Source organism: Hemicordylus capensis, chromosome 1 (genome assembly GCF_027244095.1).
Source record: "Hemicordylus capensis ecotype Gifberg chromosome 1, rHemCap1.1.pri, whole genome shotgun sequence".
NCBI classification, from domain to species: Eukaryota; Metazoa; Chordata; class Lepidosauria; order Squamata; family Cordylidae; genus Hemicordylus; species Hemicordylus capensis.
The window spans coordinates 351,694,745-351,719,159 of record NC_069657.1 but is presented as its reverse complement, the minus strand read 5'-3'; the positions used below and the strand labels follow the sequence as shown (position 1 = coordinate 351,719,159).

Below are 24,415 nucleotides of genomic sequence, written 5' to 3'. Positions count from 1 at the left end.
GTTGAGGGAGAACTCCCCGCCAACCACCCCCCCCCCGGCCCAAGACAGCATTAAAACACTCCCCGTCTTGCAATCTGGTGCAGTCAAGAAAAATACCAGTTGATTCTACTGTCTGTATAAAAGAGCCACCAGACTCTGTAGATGACAGCACCTGCAGCAGATAACAAACACTCTATTGCAAAACAATCATGTGAATGTAGTTTATGTTTGATAAACAATGTTTATATTTCCTTGCAGTGCCACATGTCTGTTTACAGAAGCATTTAAATTGGGACTGACTACTTTTGCCTGGGCTGGGGAAACCTTTCCCTGGTACTAGATACCAACCCAGCAAAATGTAATGCTTTCCAGAACTTAGTTGTAATTTGATTGTAGGAATTAAGATCATATGGAAATATTACCAAATGGTTAATATCTCCATTTTCAAGACTGACTCTCTCTCTCTCTTTTGTAATAAACACTGCTGCTTGGTGGAATTGCTTTAGGGGACAACCTCACGCTAAGTGATGATGATTTAACGTATATTACAGCTAATGCAGAGAAGTGACTGAGAAGCCATTTTCTCTAGGATTGTTGCTGAAAACAGCTTGATTAGTAATGCTTAATAGAATTTTTGTTCTAGCTGAACTGAGGGCAGTCTTGAGAAAAGATGGCATTCCTAGAGATCCTTTAAATATGACATTGAATCCAGAAGCATATAATTTTGAGTAACAATAATTGTGTTCCGTTGGTGGTGACTAGTCGTTTCACTTCTGTGTTAGGCTTGTCTTCACAGTTGCTTCTCATAGTCTCTGTGTGTTGCATTACTGCTAAACTGGAAATCCTGGAAACAAGGAGTCAAACCTTTTAAAAATGTAGGTTTGGTTCCAGTTCAGGATCAACAGAATTTTTAACTCTCCGGTTCTGTTCCGGTTCAGACATGTGGTTCAGTAACCAATTCAGTCTTAACCAGTTTTGAACTGGTTTTAGGATGCATTTCAATGTAGAATAGTATTAAACTCTTTTAGTTCAATGTGATTCTGCTAAATTAGTTCAATAATCACTATTAAGCTGAGAATAAATACCATCTTCTTCCAATTATTATATGCTTCCCCCACCCTAATTTATTCAAAGTTCACAATGCATATTATAAATGGAGATACATCTTTTTCCAATTATAATACCTTTCCCCTTTGAGTCCATGATGCATATAATAAATGGGGCTGGGTGGGAAACAGCCAAAGGCTGCCTGGGATTAAACTTTGGCCCTTCTGCATGCAAAACAGATGCCCTATAATTCTGAGCCACTCTGCCCTGGTCTACTAATCATATGCTGGCAGGGCAAGAGAATCCAGTTGGGAGGGCAGGCCAGTCAGCCAGGCAGGCTACCAGGGAGACAGCAAAGGCTGGCTGGGAGACAAGAGGGCTCTTCACTCATGCAGCATGCAGCAAGATGCCATTGAACTACTGTAGCATTGAGTGTATATTATGCAAGAATGAGTATGAAAATTGGTAAAAGACAATGAGGCTGGACACACGAGCAGCTCTACCTGGGTAGGGCTGTTCATGTGCAGCGTGGGGATCGAGACTGATCCCAGCGCTGCCTCCCCTGGTAGTCCGAGTTTTTTTACCCAGGCTTTTACCTGGGTTAAAGAGCGCAAATGCTCCCTTTACGCCAGGTCTCACAGGAACATAGGAAGCTGCCATATACTGAGTCAGACCATTGGTCTATCTAGCTCAGTATTGCCTTCACAGACTGGCAGCGGCTTCTCCAAGGTTGCAGGCAGGAGTCTCTCTCAGCCCTATCTTGAAACCTTCTGCTCTTCCCAGAGCGGCCCCATCCCCTGAGGGGAATATCTTACAGTGCTCACACTTCTAGTCTCCCATTCATATCCAACCAGGGTGGACCCTGCTTAGCTTAAGGGGACAAGTCATGCTTGCTACCACAAGCCCAGCTCTTGTCTCCAGTCGTGGGTATGCTTGAGTTGTGGGTATGCTCAGGGTGCATGCAGCCAAATCAGGCGCCTAGAGTGCCCGATCCCCAGGGGAATCCCTCATCATGCAGTACATTGTGGGATTTCTGGAGGATGGAAAAATGGAGCAGTATGGATTGTGTGGGGGCACATCTATGCATCAAAGAGGACATAGGGGGAGATCACTGATCATCGGGGGAGGGGTAGGTCCATCTCTACCTCCCCCCCCCCGCCACCGCTATTTTGGTCATGTGCATGACCTCAATATTTATTTTTTAAGCTGCTCAATAATGTTCTAATGCCACCTGTTATAGCGGTGTAACATGATGATTGTTCTGCAGACATTTAGGAATTGTGATTGATCCCTAGGCCTTGGTTTTTAAAATAACACTACTTTGCCTGCAAACCTAAAGTTAAATAATAACACAAGGAATATGCAATGTGTTCCATAAATTAACCATTTGGCACCAGTCATTCAGCTGTGGTGCTTTCATTATCTTTCTCTTTGAAACATTTTTTAAAACAAAAAAACAGCTCTGTTGGGCACCTCTCATGTACTAACATTCATGTTGTGTGAAATAAATGTTTGGTAGATTTTCATGGGAAGGACCAACCCAAACCTTTGAGGATTAAGCCTCCATGGAAAAGATAATCAGAGAAACATAAGGAAGAGATTTGTATCAAAGAAAAAGATTTGTATTAGTATAAAAATCCTCAACCGAATCCTTGATAGATGTGAAATGCAGATCCATGTTCTCTTGCTAGTGAGCTTTCACTCTTCAAGAGTTCTACACTGCTGTATACAGTATGTGTTGGAAGAGGTATGATCTCATTGCAATTTCTTTCTGCTTAGTTAAATCAGTGGACCTCCTTGCAGAAGTGTTCATTACAGGAAACTATTTATCCAAGAGGCCCATGTCACAAAGAGTTGTGTGTGCAGCTCATGGTTAACTAAAGTTTTTATGTGTTCATCGTGACATAGCATTTTCTGTTTTATCTCCAGAAAACACTTAGAGCTGCTTTTTTGTATAGCCAGTTTTGATGAATCATTGAGGCACAGTGTCTTTTAAGTTATGTCATGCTCCTTCAGTTAAGCCATCCTTTATATTCAACATAGCAAAAGATTATTAATCCAAATCCATATATTATGCATGAAAGTACATCTAGAACATTCATTTTTATTATCTTACTTTCTTAATAGATTCCTAATTTATGTTCTTCTGTAGAAACAATTACCAATTCCCTTGGAGCAGCCTTATATTTATTTTTCATTCATTGATTCATTCATTCGATTTCTATACCACCCTTCCAAAAATGGCTCATTTAACAAATAAATGACATAGCGTCATTTATATGTAAATGAATCAGCCTATGATTAAAAATAACTAAATGGAGAAAACATGGTTTCATCCTTTATACAACAAAACATAAAAAGTATTCTATTTTCTGTGAGAAATAAGCCTGCCAGAAGCATAGTGTCATAAAATCAGTAACCCATGCTAACTTTTCTTTTCTTTCAGCATTTCAAAATTTGAAGAAAGATGCTGTTTTTTATATGTACTACACAACTCAGATGACTTCCAAATCTATTTCTGTACAGAACATCACTGCAAAAAGTAGGTTTTAGTCAATATCCAGCAATATTTTGTGATTTTAGAATATATTATTGTGTATATTAAGCAGAGGTTTGGTGGTTTGAGGGTGTTTTTTTTAAAGCAAGCATTCTGGAACAGAAAATGGGACTGAATGAACCCATGGAATAATAATGAAACTGATGGAGTGAAATCTAGACATTCCTAACATTTAACTGTGATATAATTAGGAACAATGGTTTGGCCTTAGAAATACCTGCTTAATACTCTTGAATTACATATATTGGTACAAGATACCTTTTATTGAATTACATATATTGGTACAAGATACCTTTTATGGGGGAGAAAAGGGAGGGGAAAACAGACCTGGTTTGTATTACGAAAACCTGGTTGTGGGAGGCAGATGGCCCGGTTTGGTCCCAGCTTCTTCCTCCCGGGTACTCTGTTGAGGAGCGAGTGAGGGACTGCAGATGGGGAGGTAGAGTGGCTGTGGTCTATAAGAATAACATCTCCCTTACCAGGATCCTTACTGAGGTGTCAGACCATATCAAATGTGTGTACCTAAGTTTGAGGACCACCAGAGGTGTAACTAGGGAAAATAGCGCCTAGGGCAAGCACTGAAATTGCGCCCCTGTCCAAACAGGAATGATGGGACTTGTAGTCAACAATATCTGGAAATCCCTGTTAAAAGGAACACTGTACCATCTAGACATGGTTGTTGATCAAAACCTGAAAACATGAGCCATCTCTGTAAAAGACTTAGAACAACAGTCAGGAGTTATGCGAGGATTCCAAGTGTCATTTTCTCTGTCTCATCTCATTCTTTAAAAAACATGACTTTGTCCTAGAGGATCACCTGCCCAAATAGCCACTAGAAAAATAGGGGAAGAAGAAGGTGGTGGGGTGTGTGTGTGTGTTTAAACCAGTGAATGATTCCTGCCAGCCTTTGTCTTATGATGACTGTTGGCTCATGATGGGGTATATGTGCATTCACCACACTAGTGCTTACTTTGACACCAAGAGGGAGGAGGATACATTAGTTTGCCACACTAGACAGAGGAATTTGCAACAGGAGCAGACAGCCAAGTTCTGCCAGGGCCAAAACCAGCCCTTGCCAGACTAAGAAATCATTGTAATTTGCCCCTTCCTGTCACAAGCAGTGTGCTGTTCTTTTATTATTGACTCTAACTCTCAGATATCCCAGTCATGGATGGGAAATTCAGGGTCAATTTACAAGAGACACATTTTCTACATGGAAGTTTCTTCTGTGCAGGTGTTGTGCAGAAACCCATGTGTAGTGACCACCAGGGGCATAGCAAGGTTGGAATGGACCAAGATGAGATTTTAAAATGGGCCCCCAGCCCCTCAAAGTCCAGGGCCTCCACACACCCCAGGCCCCCAAGGATTTGTCTGATATTTCAAAATAAGTATGCTGCCTGGAAATACATTTCACTGAATACACACATGCACACTTCACAGTATATAATGATATACATTGAGTACTATATATTTATGCTACTTTTAATGCCTAGAACACACTAGCAACGCTAATTATTAAAATGCCCCTCTTGCTGCAGATTAGCAAAGGAGACTTTCAACCATGCAGGGTGAGCCTGTGTTTGTTTTCTCAGAATTCTGAACAAATTCAGTAAAGTTTGATTCCAGGAGGTTTTTCACATGAGGCTTTTAAAGCCCTTTAACACACATCTCCTCTGGAATGGAGGTGCTGCATTCACATGTTGGCCAGATTTACCCTGAAGTCCCTGCAAGTTATTGGGGAGCAGTTCACACACAAGAAAAATAAAATAAAATAAAAGCACAACACATGCTTCACAGTTCTCACTCAGACCTTCTGGGTTGCAAAACAACTTGAACATAAGTGCATTTATGAATGAATGAATGAAAATAAATAAAATATACTTGTTCCAGAAGTTTTTGTAATTTTCTGCCCTGAAACAAGCCACTTATAGGCCTTTTTAGATAGTTTTTGTTTTTAAAGCCAGCACATTTTTCAGTCTGTTTTAAATTAAATATTCAGAGACTTCTCAGTCTCGCCCCACCCCCCATATCAAAGCCCTATGGCAAGCAGATTCCTATAGGGGTGGGGGGACCACAAAAAGGAATTCACAGCCTACCTGGCAAAAGCTGTGCTGGATGGTCTGGGCAGCGGGGCTGCTGCTGCTGCAGAGAACTCTGCCTGCTTCCTCCTTCCTGACTTGCTTGGCCTGCCGAGTACAGGCTTCAGGGAGGCCTACGCGGAGGCCTCTCTGGAAGCCCCGCCCACCTGCCGATCAGCTGAGAGGTGGGGAGAGAAGAGCTCTGCAGTTTGCAGGCCTTGCCGATCCTAGGCCTTGCCGATCAGCCGGAGCTGGAGGCAAGTGACTGAGGGGCCCTGGGGCTGGGCAGGTGGGCAATGGGGTGGGAGTGGCAGGAACTGGCATGGTGCCCCCACTTCAGTGACGCCTAGGGCACGTGCCCTGCCTGCCCCCCCAGTTCCGCCTATGAGGACCACAGATAGACTCCTGAGATTTCCCCATTGTCATGGACAGACCACTGTCTGGTTAAGGTTGGACTCACAGTCATTTCCCACCTTCGCAGGGCTGAAGCACCTATTAGGATGGCCTGTCTGAGAAGGTTATTGGATCCAATAGGATTCCAAGAAGCCTTGGAGGGATTTAGTGTTGGCTCTGCTGGCGATCCTGTTGATGCTTTGGTGGAGAACTGGAACAGCAAACTCACTGGGGCAGTAGACATGAGTGCTCCTAAGTGTCCTCTCCGACCCACTGCAAAATTGGCCCCTTGGTAAATGAAAGAACTACGAGGGCTGAAGTGGTAAGATAGATGACTGGAGCACAAGTGGAGAAAGACTACTCGAATCCGACAGATTGAAACATAGAGTACATTTGGAGATTTATGCTCAGGCAATACATGTGGCAAAGAAGAGATTCTTTTCTGCCTGTATTGAATCTGCAAGATCACATCCGGTGGAGTTGTTCAGGGTTGTGAGAGGGCTAGTATGTGCCCCTCCTCCTTTGAATCAGAATCTGGAACCATCAATTACCCGCTGTGAGAAGTTTAATGAATTCTTTGTGGGGAAAATCTCTCATATTCGGGCCGACTTAGACTGAGTCTCCACAATTACTTCAGTGTCTGATGTGGAGGTGTCCAGCGACTCCTCTTGTGTTGGATCAATTCCAGTTTGAATCAAGTTGGATCAATTCCAGTTTGTGACTCCTGAGGACGTGGACAAGCTACTTGGAGTGGTACGGCCTACTACCTGTTCTCTTGACCGTTGCCCGACTGTTTTTCCGGGCAAAATACAAGGTGCTGGTTATAACCTAATACGTAGCAGGAGGATTGTTGCAGGAGGCCTGGTAGAGATCATAAATGCTTCTCTGAGAGAGGGAAGGATGGCTCCTTGTCTTAAGGAGGCAATTATTAGCCCACTTCTAAAGAAACCTGCCTTGGATCCCTCAGAGTTGGGTAACTACAGGCCTGTCTCCAACCTTCCATGGTTGGGCAAAGTAATTGAGAGGGTCGTGGCTTTCCAAATGCAGACAGTCTTGGAGGAAACCGATTATCTAGACCCATTTCAGACTGGCTTTTGGGCTGGCTGTGGGGTGGAGACTGCCTTGGTCAGCCTGATGGTTGATCTCCAATTGGGAATTGACAGAGGAAGTGTGACTCTGTTGGTCCTTTTGGATCTCTTGGTGGCTTCGATACTATTGATCATAGTATCCTTCTGGAGCATCTTAGGGGGTTGGGAGTGGAGGGCACTGCTTTGTGGTGGTTCTGCTCCTACCTTTTGGGCAGGTACCAGATTGACTGTTCTTCAAAATCTGAACTTTTGTATGGTGTCCCTCAGGGCTTTGTATTGTCTCTGATGTTGTTTAACATCTACATGAAACTGCTGGGAGAGATTTGGTGCAGGGTGCTATCAGTAGGCTGATTTGGTGCAGGGTGCTATCAGTAGGCTGATAACACCCAAATCTATTTCTCTATGTCAACCTCATCAGGAGCAAGCATAACCTTCCTAAATGCCTTCCTGGAGGCAGTAATGGGCTGGATGAGGGATAACAAATTGAAACTGAATCCAGATAAGATGGAGGTACTTATTGTGTGGGGTCGAAACTCAGGAGATGGGTTTGATCTGTCTGTTCTGAATGGGGTCACACTTCTCCAGAAGGAACAGGTATGCAGTCTGGGGATGTTTCTGGGTCCGAGTCTCTTCCTGGTGTCCCAGGTTGAGGCAGTGGCCAGAGGTGCCTTTTATCAGCTTCGGCTGATACACCAGCTATGTCCATTTCTTGAGATGAATGGCCTCAGGACAGTGGCACATCTATTGGTAACCTCCAGACTGGATTACTGCAATGCAGTCTATGTGGGGCTGCCTTTGTATGTAGTCCAGAAACTACAGCTGGTTCAGATTACGGCAGCCAGGTTGGTCTCCGGGTCATCTCGGAGAGACCATATTACTCCTGTATTGAAAGAGCTACACTTGCTGCCAATAGGTTTCCAGGCAAAATACAAGGTGCTGGTTATAACCTATAAAGCCCTAAATAGCTTGGGCCCTGGGTATTTAAGAAAACATCTTCTTTGTCATGAACCCCAACGCCTAATGGGATTATCAGGAGAGGTCCGTCTGCAGTTGCCACTGGATCATCTGGTGGCTACTTGGGGACAGGCCTTGTCAGTTGCTGCCCTGATGCTTTGGAATGCACTCCCTGCTAAAATAAGAGCTTGCCCATCTCTTTTTAATTTTAATTTGTAAAACATCTTTAAAGACATCCTCTGAAAGTTGGAATCAGAAATTGAAGAGGAGGAGGGAAAATGGTTTATTCTATTATAACGTATAAAAATGTTACATACATACATACACCAGTCACAGGTAGGCAAAAGAGGTGCCAACCATGAATTTTCATTGGGTAACATTGTCCTATCCTTTTTCTATGGATTTTTGACAGATTTTTTGAAATGGTTAATAGTATCACAGAAGAGATAGGAAAAAACACAGAGGAAGGTGAATGTGATGCCGAGTCCTTGGAGGTAAGATCAGTCTTGCATTCCTGAAACTTCTCAACCTTTTGAGAAATGAGTTTTCCAGAGCAGAATTTTAATTCAAAGACCACTTTACAATTAAGTATTATGATTAACAAAACCATTTGTAAAAAGTCTCTTGCGCTTAAAAATGAAATATGCTTAGTTTTCTTAATTGGCCAGGTGGCTTGAGTAGCCCTAGCTGCTTGGATTTTTTTTTATTTTTAAGTCAAGTTAAATCTCCATCTTTTTCACATGGAAAGAGTTACCTAAAGTTCAGACTTGAATAGCTTGGCTATAATGCAGTGCTCAAACTAGATGATATTGTGTCTCCTTTCTGAACTCACTAGATCTCCCACACACTGACATTCACCTGACAGGTTGGTGTGAACACAGAACCTGCGCTCATCTTGCTCCTCTAGCTTGTCCAGCATCCATTGACTATGAAGGCAGTTATATGGTAGACTTCTACATGATGCCCAGTGTGTGGCAAATACAAAAGTCAATCCAAATAAATGCATGATGTGTGACGTTATTGCATTGAACATTTCTCTGCCCCACTTCCACACAGACAACAACTTCATACAGATAGGCTTTCACTCCTTCCTCATTTCAACATTTGGTAGATAGCTTCTAACCACTAGAAAATATTTAAATGGAATACATGCTAGAATCACAGATATCTTCCTTTTCTGTTGTACTTTCTGTTGTAGTATGACTATGACTTTGATGAAAATGGTGAGCGAATAATTCTGGGGAAAGGCACTTATGGTGTCGTTTATGCAGGACGAGATCTGAGTAATCAAGTCAGAATTGCCATCAAAGAAATCCCAGAAAGAGATAGCAGGTATCGTAATGGTGAATGCTTACAAATACCGCTATGTTTATAATTGTGCAATGTACCAATCTGCTGGTTTAATTTTAGAATTACTGGGAAGGCTATTATCAGTTCTCTCTAAGTTCTTTATGCTTTATATTCTCAAATTGTGGGCCACCTTGGGGGTTTCAAGACACTTGGAAGGTAAGGCTTGAAGTTCCAGGGAGGGAGAAGATCCTCTTATCCTTAAAACGCTTCTCTCATTAAGAGTTCTGTTTTGTTCCACTGATGTTCTTTGTTGGTGGTCATATTAAACTCTGGCAAGAGAAGAGAAATAAGAATAATGTTCCAATCCACAAATCTTGGTACACATTTGAAGCAGTGGAATTTAACATTGTACACACAAACATATCTGGATTGCCAGTTTTGTTAGACAAAGAATGCTTTGAGAGGGGGTGATTTGGAATAGAGAAGTTAGGGGTGTTTTTAACATTTTTTTTTACCTGTACTTTCCTGCTTTCCCTCCCACAAATGTGCATCTAGAACTCTGTAAGAGAGAAATCAGCCAGGGTTGGAGGGGTTACACTGGAAAGCAGGGAAAGGATTATGCATCCCCTAAATTTCTCCTCCCCACTGACACTTTGACTCTAAATTGCCCTCTCCCAGAACAGTGTTTCTATCAGAAAAGTGACTACACACAGTCATATGTAATGTTTAGTTCTGCTCAAAGTTCAAAAGGTTTGACTTGAGAAACACTGTCATGTGCTATTTCTGGAACTGGAAGTAAACCTTTCCAAAGCTAAGGAAATAGTGAGATGACTAATGAAAGCAAAGGGCACTTAATCAGGCCATCACCAGAAAAGGAAACAAGCATGATTAATTTTAGGAGAAATAACTTACAAAGTTGGTTAAAGTGTGATCCACTAAAAAAATAACCTTTGAAGAAGAGTATTATGAAGGCTCATTTAAACAGCATTCTGACACATGGCAAACCTATCAACAGGATTTGTGTGACTGGAGGTGAACAGATGTGTTTTATGTTAGTTCCTTGCTTTCACTGCAAGAAGCAGCCAGGTTTGGTTTTAACTCCCCAAAACTTAAACTAAACATTTGCATCTTATGAGCATGTTATATTTATACATTCTTGAGTTGATTGTTCTACAATTAAACCATCTCTGTGATGGCCATTGGTTGATGTATCTATCAAATAGATTTGTAATAAAAAGATACCTTGACTTTAACTGTAGTGACTATGGTGTAATGCTTAAACATAGATACCATTTTGAGAAGAAATGTTATATAATGAAGTGTATACCTCAGAATGTAATTAGCTGTGGCTGGTTCCAAGCCATAGTGACCACAAATAATTGGAACAATCATTTGTAAGCATCTGCAGCTGTCAAATGGTACAAATAGATCTGTGAGCACCAAGTACCAAAAATGTGGGTGTAGGTGAAAATGGCATTTTCTTCTCATTATGAAAATAAAAATAATAGCCAGGCTTCTTCAAGTGCATAGGATTCAGCAGTTTTTGTTCAACATGCATGGTCAGGTTCTCAGATATATTAACTATAACGTGCAGATGATAGCTTCTCACTCTCCTGATTGGCACTGTATCTTTTAGGTGGGAAGTACACAGAGAAGAGAAGGCCTGTCCTTTCTAATAAAGCACAGCACTCAATGTGCAAGATCCATCTGCATGGACTTACCCATGCTGGTCCCTATCAGAAGTATGGTTTGGCTGAGGACTGAAACTGAAATAGCCCACTTGTTCCCTGAAATTGTAGTTATCTTGATGTGCTTCAAAGTTTGATGACTGGTGACTTTCAGCAAATAAATACTGAATATGGATAAATGCTAATCCTCCTCAATGTCATAAAACATGATGTTCCAGAAATATATGAAAGTATAGAGTTTTACTTGTTGGAGAACTGGTTCTGACAATACACTGGTGGCTGACTTTTGTGAAGAACAAAAACCAGGCAAGAAATCGAGTTATCTACTCGCCTGAGCAGTGCAATTATGGAGTGGCCAATAGACTGTTCACACGAGAAGACCACTAATATGAGCAGGATAAAAAGTCAGCTGCCCGCGTATTATCAGAACAGAGTCTGTTCCAGGAGTACCAGCCAAGAGTGAGAAGCTTTGCCAGAAGATCAAGGAAACACACTTCCAGATAGGATATGTGAGCAGACACTAGCTGGAAACGGAACACTTTTCAGTGGAGAGAAAAATGTTATTGCACTTAAGGCAAATATCTGTGGTTGACATTTCCACTTTAAAAGCTTTTCATTTATATTGGATTATCCAACCAAAGTGATAAGCTTGACTTTTCTTTTTCTGTGCTGGTGGGCTGGTTGATTTATTTAGCCTTTCTGCTTGTCTGTCTGTTCTATATTATCATTTAGTTATGAACCTATTTCCACTTCATAACATTGCCATAGCAATTTCCTGTGCTATTTTACTTAAAGTACATGGGATCATGATTCCTGTTGGATGGTGTATTTCTAAGTTGCGCTGAAGCATTTTAATGTACTGAAGACTGTTCATTGAAAACACTGAAACATCCTGAATAAGTGTCTTTCCCCCCCAGATATTCCCAGCCTTTGCATGAAGAAATAGCTTTGCATAAGCACCTCAAACATAAGAACATTGTCCAGTATCTTGGCTCATTTAGTGAAGATGGATTCATTAAGATATTCATGGAACAGGTACCAGGAGGTACGAAGTTTTAGATTTTTAAAAACACAATCTTTAGATTTCTCTCTCTCAAAAAAACACAGATTGTATCCTAACTAGTGCTCATGTTCATGCTAGCGATGTGCATGAACAGGGTCGGTTCCTTTTAAAAAGCAGATAAGCAGCATCTTACCTGCTCCTCCCCTGCCCTACCACTTTTCCAGGCATGGTGCTTGCTGTTAAAAAGCGCGCGCTCAGCGCGCTTTAACAAATTCCAAGACTGCATTTCTGATTATTTTTAATATATTCTATGTGAACGAAAAATAACAAACTTAAAATGCTGGGAATAAGTGTTCCCCTTTTATTGGAGTATTAATGAGACATATGCGTGTATATATAGATAGATAGATAGATAGATAGATAGATAGATAGATAGATAGATAGATAGATAGATAGATAGGCTGACGTGGTCCACAGCTCTCTGGCAATTGAAGAAGGGCTGTGGACCCAGAAAAAGCCTTCAGCATCCCTACTCTAAAGGCTCCCCCCCCCAGAGGGCTGGGCACAAAGTGGGAGGGAGAAGTGATTTTCGTGTATCTCCCTTCCCATCAAAAGCCCTTTAACATTGTTTAAATTGTTCCTGAGGGCTACATGACACTTAGGAACATATATATGCATGTGGACAGCGCTTTGGGGGGCAGGGGAAGACGCAAAAATAGCTCCCCCTCCCCTTTCATGCCTGGTCCACTGCAGAAAAACGAGTTCAGTACTGGGGCACTGAAGGCTTCTGGCAGACTCACAGGCCCCCTTCCATTGCTGAAGGGCTGCCGATCATGTCAGCCATTATATTTTGTTTTATATAATTGCAAGAACGAATTACAAACTTTAACATTGCTATAAATATTGTTCCCATTCTCATTTAGTAGATAGAGTACATTGGATACAAATGAGTACTACTGTTTTTGCGATTATTTTCCTAGTTTGAAAGTTGTTTTATTGACTTGTTTTCCTGTATTACAGGCAGCCTTTCTGCTCTTCTGAGATCAAAATGGGGACCATTAAAAGATAATGAGCAGACCATTGGTTTTTATACCAAGCAGATTCTTGAAGGATTAAAGTATCTCCATGATAATCAAATAGTGCATCGAGACATAAAGGTGGGTGTTTGGGATATCTGGCTCTTCGGTTTCCTCTGGGAGGTGAGGGGTTTTTCAATACACCCTAATTCTCCTCCTACTTCATGGGGCTAGCCTGCTTTCCTCAACTGGCCTCTCTCTGGATAGCCCAGCTGTTGCCATTATCTGTCCCAATGCCTACATCCAACTGCTGTGTTCTCACAAGAGCCTACACAGGTCTCGTGGAAGATGTGCGGGCTGTCAAGAGTTTTCCTGTACCCATCCTATTCCTTCTGAGGCAGTCATTGCCCTGGCAACCAGCCACATCTGTTCTGATGTGTGCAGATGGGGCCGCTGGCATCCCAGCATCCATGGAGGCACCCTTAGCATTACCTGTTGCTGTTTGTTGTGGGGTGAGTTGCTAAGTTCCTTCCCCATTAATAAGGGCAGTGGCATCAGTGGGAGGCTTGCTGTGGACTGTAAATGTGGGTTTCTTTGTTGAAAGAAGTAGGTTAATGTAATAACTACTGAACTTATCTTAACTGCTCTCTAAAGAAAAATCAATATGTTAATCTCTACTTAAGATGAATGTTTATATACTGCTTTTCAACAAAAGTTCCCAGAGCGGTTTACATACATATATGTAGATAGATAAATAAAATGGCTCCCTGTCCCCAAAGGTCTCACAATCTAAAGAGGAAAGATAGACTCCAGCAGCGGCCACTAGGGATGTGCACTGGACCAGTCTGGGGCCATTTTAGAGGCCTCCAAACTGGTCCGGACTGGGGCCAGTCTGGCGGGGGGTGGTATGTGGCTTTAAGGGCAGGGGGGTAGTACTTACCTCTCCCGCTGCTTGACTCTTTAGCAAAGTTTTTGGGGTGGCAGCATTCCTCTGCCGCCGCTGCCCCCATCGTTGCCCAGCAAAAGGGGAAGGCAGCGCCTTCCTTCAAGGTGCGCATTGCGGGGCGCGCACGCCCGTTGCCACCATGCGCACGCACCACACACGTCACACATTGCACGCACACCTTGAAGGAAGGCGCCGCCTTCCCCTTTTGCCGGGCAACGACGGGGGCAGGGGCGGCAGGGAGAAACGCTGCCGCCCCCAAAACTTTGCTAAAGAGTCAAGCGGTGGGAGGAGTAAGTACTACCCCCCCGCGCCCTTAAAGCTACATACCCCCAGTGCTGGACCGTGCCTCCGTGGTTCCGTGCACATCCCTGGATAGGGCCAGTTGCTCTCCCCTTGCTTATTAAAGAGAATTACCACTTTTAAAAGGTGCCCCTTTTACTCAGTTAGCAGAGGACAGGTTTGATGTCATTAAGCATTATAAATAGCAAAGCATGATAGAGTAACTTACATTAAGGAAGTGGAAAGGAAGAGGCCTGGATTCAGTTCCTTGAGTTTCTGGCATATGAAGATTGTATAAAAGTCTGAAGACTGTTGGCCTGAGTTCAAACTCTTTCTTGGGAATCGCTGGCCAACTCACTGGCCAACATCCAGACCAACAAACCTCTTGTGCAGATGCAATACCCTAGCACAAAGCTGTTGCACGAAGTCTGGGACCTGCATTCCAGACTAGTGTTGCTAGCGCCAACACGCTTGAACTTGTACAATGAGGTCTGTAACCTGTGGCACCCCTAATATGTTTTGCAGGGAACTTGCATGCAAGAGTGCCATTTCAGGCATCCCCAGGCCTTTGCCCAGCTACATGTTCTTCTTTAACCACTGCAACTGTTGTGTTGCAATGCTGACTCATTAGTCAGCCAGCAAGTGGTTTTGTGATAGGGCACTGTCTCTTCAGCTCATAGCCTTCTAAAATGGGTGGAGGAGCCTGCCCTGAATTGGTTGGATATATGTTGTAATAAATGTGTGCACAAGGGAGCTGCTGTTAAAAATGACTTTCTAGTAAAGTCATTTTTCAACAAACTATCCTGCTGATTGGACTAACAAGATTACTATTAATGGAAAACACAAATTTCAGCCCTGCTGCCATTAGTTCCTTTACGAGCAAGGTTGCAGACAGGATGAAGCACAAGAATGGTCTTATTAACACAGTGCTGCAGTGTGGATCAGTGCTGTTGCAACAGTGACTATCTATCTATCTATCTATTCACACAGGAGAGAAAGCTAGAATTCTATCAAAGCTACAAATTGTTTATTCAAATGTTGAAAGATTTTTAAAGTATCTTATGGTTGTATTCTTTACATAATAGGTGCCAATATTTCACTTTAGGGATAAAGTTTCATTGAAATAGAAATGTTATAACAAAACTGTAGCAACATCTATGCATATAATATGCTAAGGTCGTACGTGGCAAGCCCCGCCTACACAGTGCTTTACCAGTTGGAGGTAACAGAGCAGAAGCACTGTGGTGATTGGGCACTGGGAATTCCATATGCAGATAGGGAAGAGGAGCGGGAAGGGGGCAGGAGAGCGGCAGGGAGGGGCAGGCGGGCAGCGGGGAGAGGGCGGGCGATGGGGAGGGAGGGATGACACTGAGCAAGTTCCTATAATTCTTTTATAACCTAAGATATTTAAATGTTCATTTTAGCTGCAAATTGCTTTGCAAGATCAGCCACTAGAGAAAATAACAATCTCAAATGTTCTCTCCTTCAGGGTGACAATGTACTTATCAACACATACAGTGGAGTGCTAAAAATTTCTGATTTTGGAACATCAAAGAGGCTTGCTGGGATAAATCCATGCACTGAAACATTTACTGGTATGTTTCTAAAATATATTGTAGCAAACCTTAATTTCAAAATAAGGGAAGAATATTCTGGAACATAAATTAGATACTAGTCTTCAGAATTCCCAGAAAATGGATCTGCTACAGAAAGCAATTCACTATATTTGCCTTGGTTTGTTTTATTTGGAAGATCTGTATCTTTTTAAGAAAATCATCTGAGGGCAGCTAACATAAATTGCTAAAACAACAAACAATAATCAAAATCACATAGGAAAAATATTATTAAAATTGTTTTTCTGTTGTATTTTGTATTTTCTCCTACGGCCCACTGCTTTTTTTTTTGCCGGGGGGAGGGGGTTCTGTTTTAATTTAATATGTGTTTTTGTCTCATGTGTTAATGTTGTGTAGTAAGCTGCCCAGGAAACAATTTGTTATGGGGTGGCTAGCAAATAATTGATATAGTTGATGTGCAAAAATGGAAAAAGCCCTATTACAGGTTCCCACCCACCTCAGGAGGCGGGACCCAGAGGAAGAAGCCCATTAGGAAGATCTTGGTAGCCAAGCAGTTTTGAGTTCTCAAAGTACATTGCCTGGTCCCAAGCCATTTAGAGCTTTAAGGGTTAAATATCAACTGCTTGAATTGAGCCTGGACATGGGGAAAACTAGGACTGTGCAAAGCTTTCTTAGACAAATTGAAACCGAATCAATTCGGTCCATTTAGATCTGATTGAACCAGCAACTGTACTGGGCTAATTCAACTCTGATTCAGCCATCAAAGCTTTGACTCACCTTTGCCGTTCTTGTAACTCCTGTATAGTACTTGTAGCCAGTGGCTGCTTAGATGGACTTCACTTCTTTAAAAGCCTCTGGTATTTCCCCCGCTTCTCCTTGCAGCCCTGGGGAAAGTGTTTTGAAAAGAAACCACTGCACAGTAGGAACTCTGATAAGGACTGAAATCCTAAACACACTGATTTCAGGGGTCCACTGAAGTCAGGAGTGTAGTTTTATTTATTAGTAAGTTTTGGACATTCAATAGATTTTAAAGATTTGCCTGCATGATATACCTAGCAGTGCCTTTCATCTTTATCAGTAACATTCCTGGTGACTGAATTAGGGATGTGCATGAACTGTGGTTTGTACACTGGTTCAAATATGAACTGGTTTGCGGTTCAGTGAACTGGTTTGTTGCAGTTTAGTTGACCCACTAACTGGTTCAGTGGCTCTAGTGTGGCACCGGGGCAGGGAGGCACTCGGCATCTTTTAAAAGTGAGTAGTGCAGGTCCTTACCTGTGTGGCCGGCACTCGATGCTGCTTCTTGCTTGGTGGTGCCCCCGCCCCACCACACCAACATGTGTGTGCTGCATGCATGGAAGGCATTTGGGTGGTCAGCAACATGCTGACCATGCAAATGGCTTCTGCGCATGTGCCATGCGCAGGTTGCTGGGGGGAGCACTGCAGCAGCAGGAAGCTGCATGGAGCACCAGACATGCAGTAAGGACCTGCTCTACTCACTTTTAAAGGTGCCCCCCCCCATGCCACACTGGAACCCACCGTACCGGTGAGTCAGGCAAATCAGAATGAACCGGTTCATATTCAAACCAGGGCACAAACCACAGTTTGTGCACATCCTTAGTCTGAATCAAGAAAAATCCAGATGGCTAAAGCTGACATACCTTTTTTATTACAGTGAGACACCCTAACCTAACTAAAGGCCAACATATTCATATCCCAAGCTCTGTGGAGAATAATGCGCTCTGTTCTCTTGTGCAGTCCTTCAGCTGAGACTTCATGCACTTATAGTCTCAGTTAAATACTCTAAATACCTTTTTATCAGTTGCTTGGGAATTTAGTATTTTATGTGTGTATTTAGGCCTGCTCATACTTTCCCTTTCCCGCCAAACAGCTGATCAACAGTACTATATTCAAAGTATCTTATCAGGTTATGTGCATGCAGTTCCAGCTGCTGCACAAACATCAATTTGGATTTGCGTCAAAGTATCGATTTTTGTTATCCTTCTATTCACTTTTCTCTCTGAGGAGTTTTTGTGTTACATTTAAGATTCAGTTCTTAATTTTTATGAAAAACTTGCTTTTTAAAATTAAAACTAGAACTAGGGTACAATTCATGTGGAGTTCCAAAATGGATTTCGATGCCATTTAAGCCAGATCTGGGGCATATGTTGTTTAGCCCTGCTCTTTTATATATACATTAGAACAATATAAGTAACAGCAGAACTAATGAGAGCTATTGCAATAGTGTCTAAAAGACTGAACTGTGAACTAGGAAGCAGCTGATACAAATTAACTAGATTGTCTTAAATAAACTATGGTCTCTCAGCCTCTCTTGCCTGTTCCACCTGTAAAATGGAGAATGTACTGTTGATCTTCCTTGCTGAGATAATTGTTGTGATCTTGGAATATTCCACACATTCTAAGTATCTTTATAAAAGTACTGAAATTCTGAAATCTAGGAATGTCATGCCTGTGTTTGTACCTTCCACTGTTTTTAGCTGCTGACCTCTCAGTTTGCTAAGTCAAATGTATTTCTGTTTTTAACAGGTACTCTTCAGTATATGGCACCAGAAATAATTGATAAAGGACCAAGAGGCTATGGGAAGGCAGCAGATATCTGGTCCCTAGGCTGCACCATTATTGAAATGGCCACAGGGAAACCTCCATTTTATGAATTAGGCGAACCACAGGCAGCAATGTTTAAGGTTAGGATTTTTGTTAGCCTTGTTTACTTTTCAAAAACTTACCTAATTAAAAGACTGACCTGGAGAAGAGCTATGGCTTGATATACTGATTTATGAAAAAGAACAAGAATGGATTTTGTAGTGATGATTTGAATACATTGAAGAAGAAAACTCTTACCTAATCCTGTTTTTCGAGGGCCTCTCAGGGCACGGAAAAATGTTTTGAATAAACATTGTCATAGAAGAATTAATGTAGATTATATTTAATAGATATTGTTGTATTTTAAGGAGAGGTCTTCCCTCTATGAGGGAAGATCATCTGGAATGTTTTTCTTCTTCTTTTATCAGGTTGGAATGTTTAAAATACACCCGGAGATTCCTGAATCAATGTCAGCAGAGGCAAAAGCCTTTATACTGCGCTGCTTTGAACCAGATCCAGACAAGAGAACCTGTGCTAATGAACTTCTTGTAGATGAGTTTTTAAAAGTCACAAGTAGAAAAAAGAAATCCCAAACAAAGCTATCAGGTAAAGAGATAGTTCTAGATAATGATAATCAGGAGTAATGACTATCATAACCACTAACCACAGCTCTAAGCTTAAAACACAAAAACAGAATTAATTAACATAGTTAAAATATGGCTTTCAGCTATGAATTTGTATAATTGGAGTAGGGATGTGCACGAACCAGTCCGGCATTCAGATCGGTTCGGAGGCGAGGAGGTTAGCTTTAAGGAGCCGCAGCCGCACACCAGTGTTTTTGGAGACAGCGCCAGCAGGGGTAGGTTGAGTGCCCTCCCTGCTCCTTACCCCCCCCACCTCCCCAGGAGTACACAAACCTGTTCGTGCACATCCCTAAATTTGAATTTTAAAATGAGGGTTTTAAAAATATATTCTGCTTCCTTTTGGAAGTAGCAAGACTTAACAGTAATAATGAACTTGTTATTTTGGTTTTACAGTGGAACTTAATAATGACTACCTTTATCTGGTCTGGGGTCTATATATTGTTTAAAGTATTTTGAAATAGTTTTTAAACCACAGAAAATAAGATAATGGACCTATTCATATAATGAATATTTATATACCGCTTTTCAACAAAGGTTCCCAAAGCAGTTTACACACACACACATACACACACACACACACACACACACACACACATTCATACGACTTGCGCAGTCATAATTAAAGGTGAGCTACAACTGCTAAGCCAGGCACACTCCCACTGAAAGTGACTGTACAAGTGATTATAGTCCTGCCACATTGTTTAACTATATTAAACTACAGTTGGCAACTAGAATGGAGCTGCTGATTGAAATCAATCCTAGTTAATTGTGGCAGGATGACAATCAGCAGTTCAGCATAAGTTCTCATGTCATGCTCTGGGGGAACATGCATGGCTCAGCAATCATAATTAATACTTTAACTGTGATCATGCAGGTCATAAGAATTGACCCAATATCTGTTTGTTTTGAAAAGAAACAGAGGAAGCTGCCTTATACCGAGTCAGACCAGTAATTGCCCTTTTTTATTACTTAATTAATTCTGGATGTTTTAAATGAATTTCTTTCCTTTCCTTTCCACAGCACTCTCAGTTGGCTCAAATGGTAAGATTAACACTTGGATCTTTCTTGTCTTATGAAATATTTTAATGTTCTAAGCATCAGGAATGTTTTTTTAGTCATAAGCTACCACAGTTGCAATTATAAATGAGATAACAGGAACCCAAAATAAGAGTTAATTAACTGTTCCATTTATGAAACTCTAAATGTTATGTGTAAAGGTTTTAGTATGAACTAATTCACTTTCAAGTAAACACAATTAGAATCTCTGGAAGGGTTTCCTTCATGAAATTATGGAGCTTCCAGAGTTGTGCATTTGGAAGGGAATTTCCACAGGGCATAATAAAGCCTTCTCTCCTTTCCCCCAGTAATTTTGCATTGGGCACAATGCAACATATCCAACTGTTACCTCACATGGTAAGCTCTTATGCACAGCTTTAATTATTTAAGCTGTGTATTCTGAAAAGAATGGATCATGTCCAATGGTGATTTTAATTTAGTTCTCTATGGAAGGCTTAATTATCTCAATTTTCTGGATTTCCACCACCCCCCGCCCCTTTCATGAGCAGAGTATCTTCGAAGCATCTCTTTGCCCGTTCCTGTTCTGGTAGAAGATACAAGTAGTAGCAGCGAATATGGTTCGGTTTCACCTGACACAGAATTAAAGCTTGACCCATTCTCTTTTAAACTGAGAGCCAAATCTTGTGGGGAGAAGGATGCAAAAGGGCTTCGGTCTCTTTTTTTAAGGTAAAAGCTGATATCATTTCTATGTTAGTTTCTCAATATAACTTCTTTAAATATGTTTTTGTTATTAGCAATAAAAGTAATAATATGTCAATACTCGCAGCATCCCAGATGAGAATTTTGAGGACCACAGTGCTCCTCCTTCACCCGAGGAGAAAAATTCTGGCTTCTTCATGCTTAAAAAGGATAGTGAACGGAGAGCCACCCTTCACAGAATCCTAACAGAGGATGAAGATAAGGTGGTGAGAAACTTGATGGAAGCTCTAGCTCAGGTAAACAAATACATATGATATGTTTAGCATTGCATTCCACTAAAATATGCGAGTTTGCATGTTATTATAGTGGGAAAGCATGCATCTAAATCTAATTAATTACAGACACTTCTGCAAGATTTTAATGTTATGTATAAGAATTGTGCACTATAAGGACCCTGATACTGCAAATCAAAATGTATTTTAAATGATTTAAAGCAAAAGTATGTTTCTAAATAATATTGGCAACAGCAGTGATTTAAAAGGGAAAGTAATGGAGTAAGTTGCTATATAGAGTGCACAAGCCAACACCTCAGGTTTGTTTGTTTGTTTATCAATGATTTTTTTACTGCCTGATATGTACAACTCTAGGTGGTGTACAAATTTTAATATTAAAAATCAAAAATTAAAATACATAACACAATAAAAACAATATAAAACAAATTATTAAAATTAATTATAATTAAAAGCTTGCGAGAACAGGAGAGTCTTGAGGGTCTTCCTGAAAACAAACAGAGAAGCTCTTATTTCAGCAGGGAACATATTCCAAATCCCTAGGGCAGCCACAGAGAAAGCCCGGTTCTGAGTCAACACCAGACGAGCTGGTGGCATCCGTAACTGGATCTCTCCAGAACATCGTGAAAGGTGGCAGGGTTCATGACAAAGAAGGCGCTCTTTTAAATAGCCTGAACCCAAGCCTTTATAGGTAATAACCAGCACTTTGTATTTCACCCGGAAACATATTGACAACCAATGCAGTTCTTTCAAAACCGGTGTTTTATGGTCCCTTCGTGTTGTCCCAGAGACAAATCTGGCTGCTGCATTCTGTATCAATTGTAGTTTCCAGACTATGTACAAAGGCAGCCCAATGTAGAATGCATTACAGTAGTCAAGTCTGTAGGTTACCAGCATATGTACCACTGTTTTAAGGTCATTCACCTCTAGAAATGGATGTAGCCGATGTATCAGCTGAAGCTGATAAAAAGCGCTCCTGGCCGCTGCCTCAACCTGAGAAACCAGGAGAGCTTTGGATCCAGGAGCACTCCCAAGCTACATACCCAATATTTCACAAGGAGTGTAGCCCCATCCAGAACAGACAGATCTAAACCATCTCTTGGGTCCCAGCCCCACCCCCCACCCCCAGTCAGTACTTCCGTCTTATTTGGATTCAACTTCAGTTTTGAATCCCTCGTCCATTACCACCTCCAAGCAGGCATTTAGGGAAGATGTGCCATTTCCTGATGAGGCTGCCATGGAATAGCAAATCTGAGTGTCATCAGCATATTGATAACACCCAGCACCAAACCTCCTGATAATCTCTCCCAGCAATTTCATGTAGATATTAAAGAGCATTGGAGAAAGTATGGAGCTTTGTTGAGCTCCATACCTCAATTCTCGCTTTGCAGAGCAACAGTCTCCAAGTCACACCATCTGGAATCTACCAGAGAGATAGGAGTGGAACCACTGTAAAATAGTGCCAACCAATCCCACCTTCCTCAGGTGGTCCAAAAGGATACCATGGCTGACTCTCTTTGTCGATAGCCCGTTGGAGATTATCCATCAGGCCACCAAGGCAGTCTTAACACCATAGCCCACACAAAAGCCAGTTTGAAATGGGTGTAGATAACCCTACAAGATAACAGGATGTAGGGTGCACAGTCCAAAGCAGGTTGTCCACTACCTCAGAAGTCACAAACTGAAAGTGATCCAATCTTAACCCATAAGAGGAGTTGCTGGACACCTCCACAGTAGACTCTGCAATGACTGTGGAATCCAGCTCAGCCCGAAAGCGAGAGATTTTATCCACAAAAAAGTTGTTAATAAAGTCACAGGAAGTAACAAATGACTCCAATGCAAGGGGGAGGGGGTACATACTAGCACCCTCACAACCCTAGACAACTCAGCTGGACATGAGTTTGTGGAAGCAACGCAAACCAAAAAGAACTGCTTCTTTGCCACCTGCACTGCCAAAGCATAGATCTTCAAATGTGCTGTGCGTGGACCCCGATCAGACTTGCACCAGGTCTTCCCCCACTTGCACTCTAGTTGTCTACCTCGCCTCTTCAGCTCCCATAGTTCATTCAAATACCTTGGGGCAAGAGGACATTTAGGAGCGATTGTTATTCCATGTTTGCACCAGAGCATCAACAGAATCACTAGCAGAGTCAACCCTAAACCCTTCCAAGGCTTCTTGGAATTCTATTGGATCCAATAACCTCCTCAGGCAGACCATTCCAATAGGTTCTTCACTCCTGCAGAGCTGGTTCGAGGCTGTAAGTTCTACCTTAACCAGATGGTGATCCATCCATGACAATGGGGAGATGACAGGAGTCCCCACCCATGGAACACTACCCTGATCAGAGCTAAAGACCAAATTGAGCATGTGACCAGCATCATGTGTTGGTCCATAGACCAATTGGGATAGGCCCACAGTAATCATGGCCGCTATGAACTCTTGAGCCACTCCCAACAACCCAGTCCCAATATGAAGTCCCCCACTACCAGCAACCTGGGCCACCCCAATGCCAACTCAGCAACCAGGTCCATCAGGTCATTAATGGACTCCACTGGGCAGTAGGGTGATTGGTGCACCAGCAGAAGTCCCAATTTTTCTCTGGTCCCTAGACTTAGGTACACACATTCAATATAGGCCAAATCCCTGACAGGTATCCTAGTAAGGGAGATGGTATTATTAACTACAGCTATCCCACCTCCCCGCCCATAACCTCTCACCTGCTCCATCATGGAGTAATCTTCTGGGAAAAGCTGGGACCAAACCAGACCACTAGCCTCTCCCAACCAGATCTCTAGGATACATACCAAGTCAGCTCCTTCATCCATGATCAAGACATGTATTATCTCAGATTTATTGTGAACCAGCCTGGCATTATAGAGTAATAATGTGAGGTTCCGTGAGTGGTGGCATTGCTCTCCAAAGTCAAAGAGGTGGTAGGCCTGCTGGAAGGGGCAATGAGTGGGTCATTATAGGGGAAGGGGATTCAGAAAATTAACCTATTAGAATGGTCTGCCCGAGGAGGTTATTGGATCCAATAGAATCCATCGCCATATTTTGGTTGATTACCCACCACCACTGGTATAGCTGCCCCAGGGTTATCCCCCACCCCATCCCCATCCTCATCTTTATTCAACCCAAGGCAAATACCTGTATCAAGCCTAACTAAAAAACTAAGCAGGACTCTTCTGTCCAGTGATGCAAAACAATAAGTTGGCTCCAGCCTTCAGCTGCCACCAAAGGCTGTCCCCCTTTAGCAGCCAGCTTCAGC

The 24,415-nt window shown here is 42.1% G+C and overlaps 1 protein-coding gene across 2 annotated transcripts in view; it reads left to right on the top strand.

Moving 5' to 3' along the window:
- The window catches only part of MAP3K5 (mitogen-activated protein kinase kinase kinase 5), a 157,165-nt gene that overhangs the window by 109,528 nt on the left and 23,222 nt on the right, over nt 1-24,415 (top strand). The window contains exons 13-23 of one of the 2 annotated variants that reach the window (XM_053288751.1): nt 3,473-3,568; nt 8,509-8,590; nt 9,295-9,428; nt 11,992-12,119; nt 13,098-13,234; nt 15,808-15,913; nt 18,440-18,597; nt 18,925-19,102; nt 20,161-20,181; nt 20,832-20,883; nt 20,984-21,152. In XM_053288751.1, coding sequence (XP_053144726.1) covers nt 3,473-3,568; nt 8,509-8,590; nt 9,295-9,428; nt 11,992-12,119; nt 13,098-13,234; nt 15,808-15,913; nt 18,440-18,597; nt 18,925-19,102; nt 20,161-20,181; nt 20,832-20,883; nt 20,984-21,152 — 1,261 coding nt within the window. Of the gene's footprint in view, nt 1-3,472; nt 3,569-8,508; nt 8,591-9,294; nt 9,429-11,991; nt 12,120-13,097; nt 13,235-15,807; nt 15,914-18,439; nt 18,598-18,924; nt 19,103-20,160; nt 20,182-20,705; nt 20,884-20,983; nt 21,153-24,415 lie in introns of both variants that reach the window. The other variant, XM_053288742.1, reaches the window with a different exon arrangement.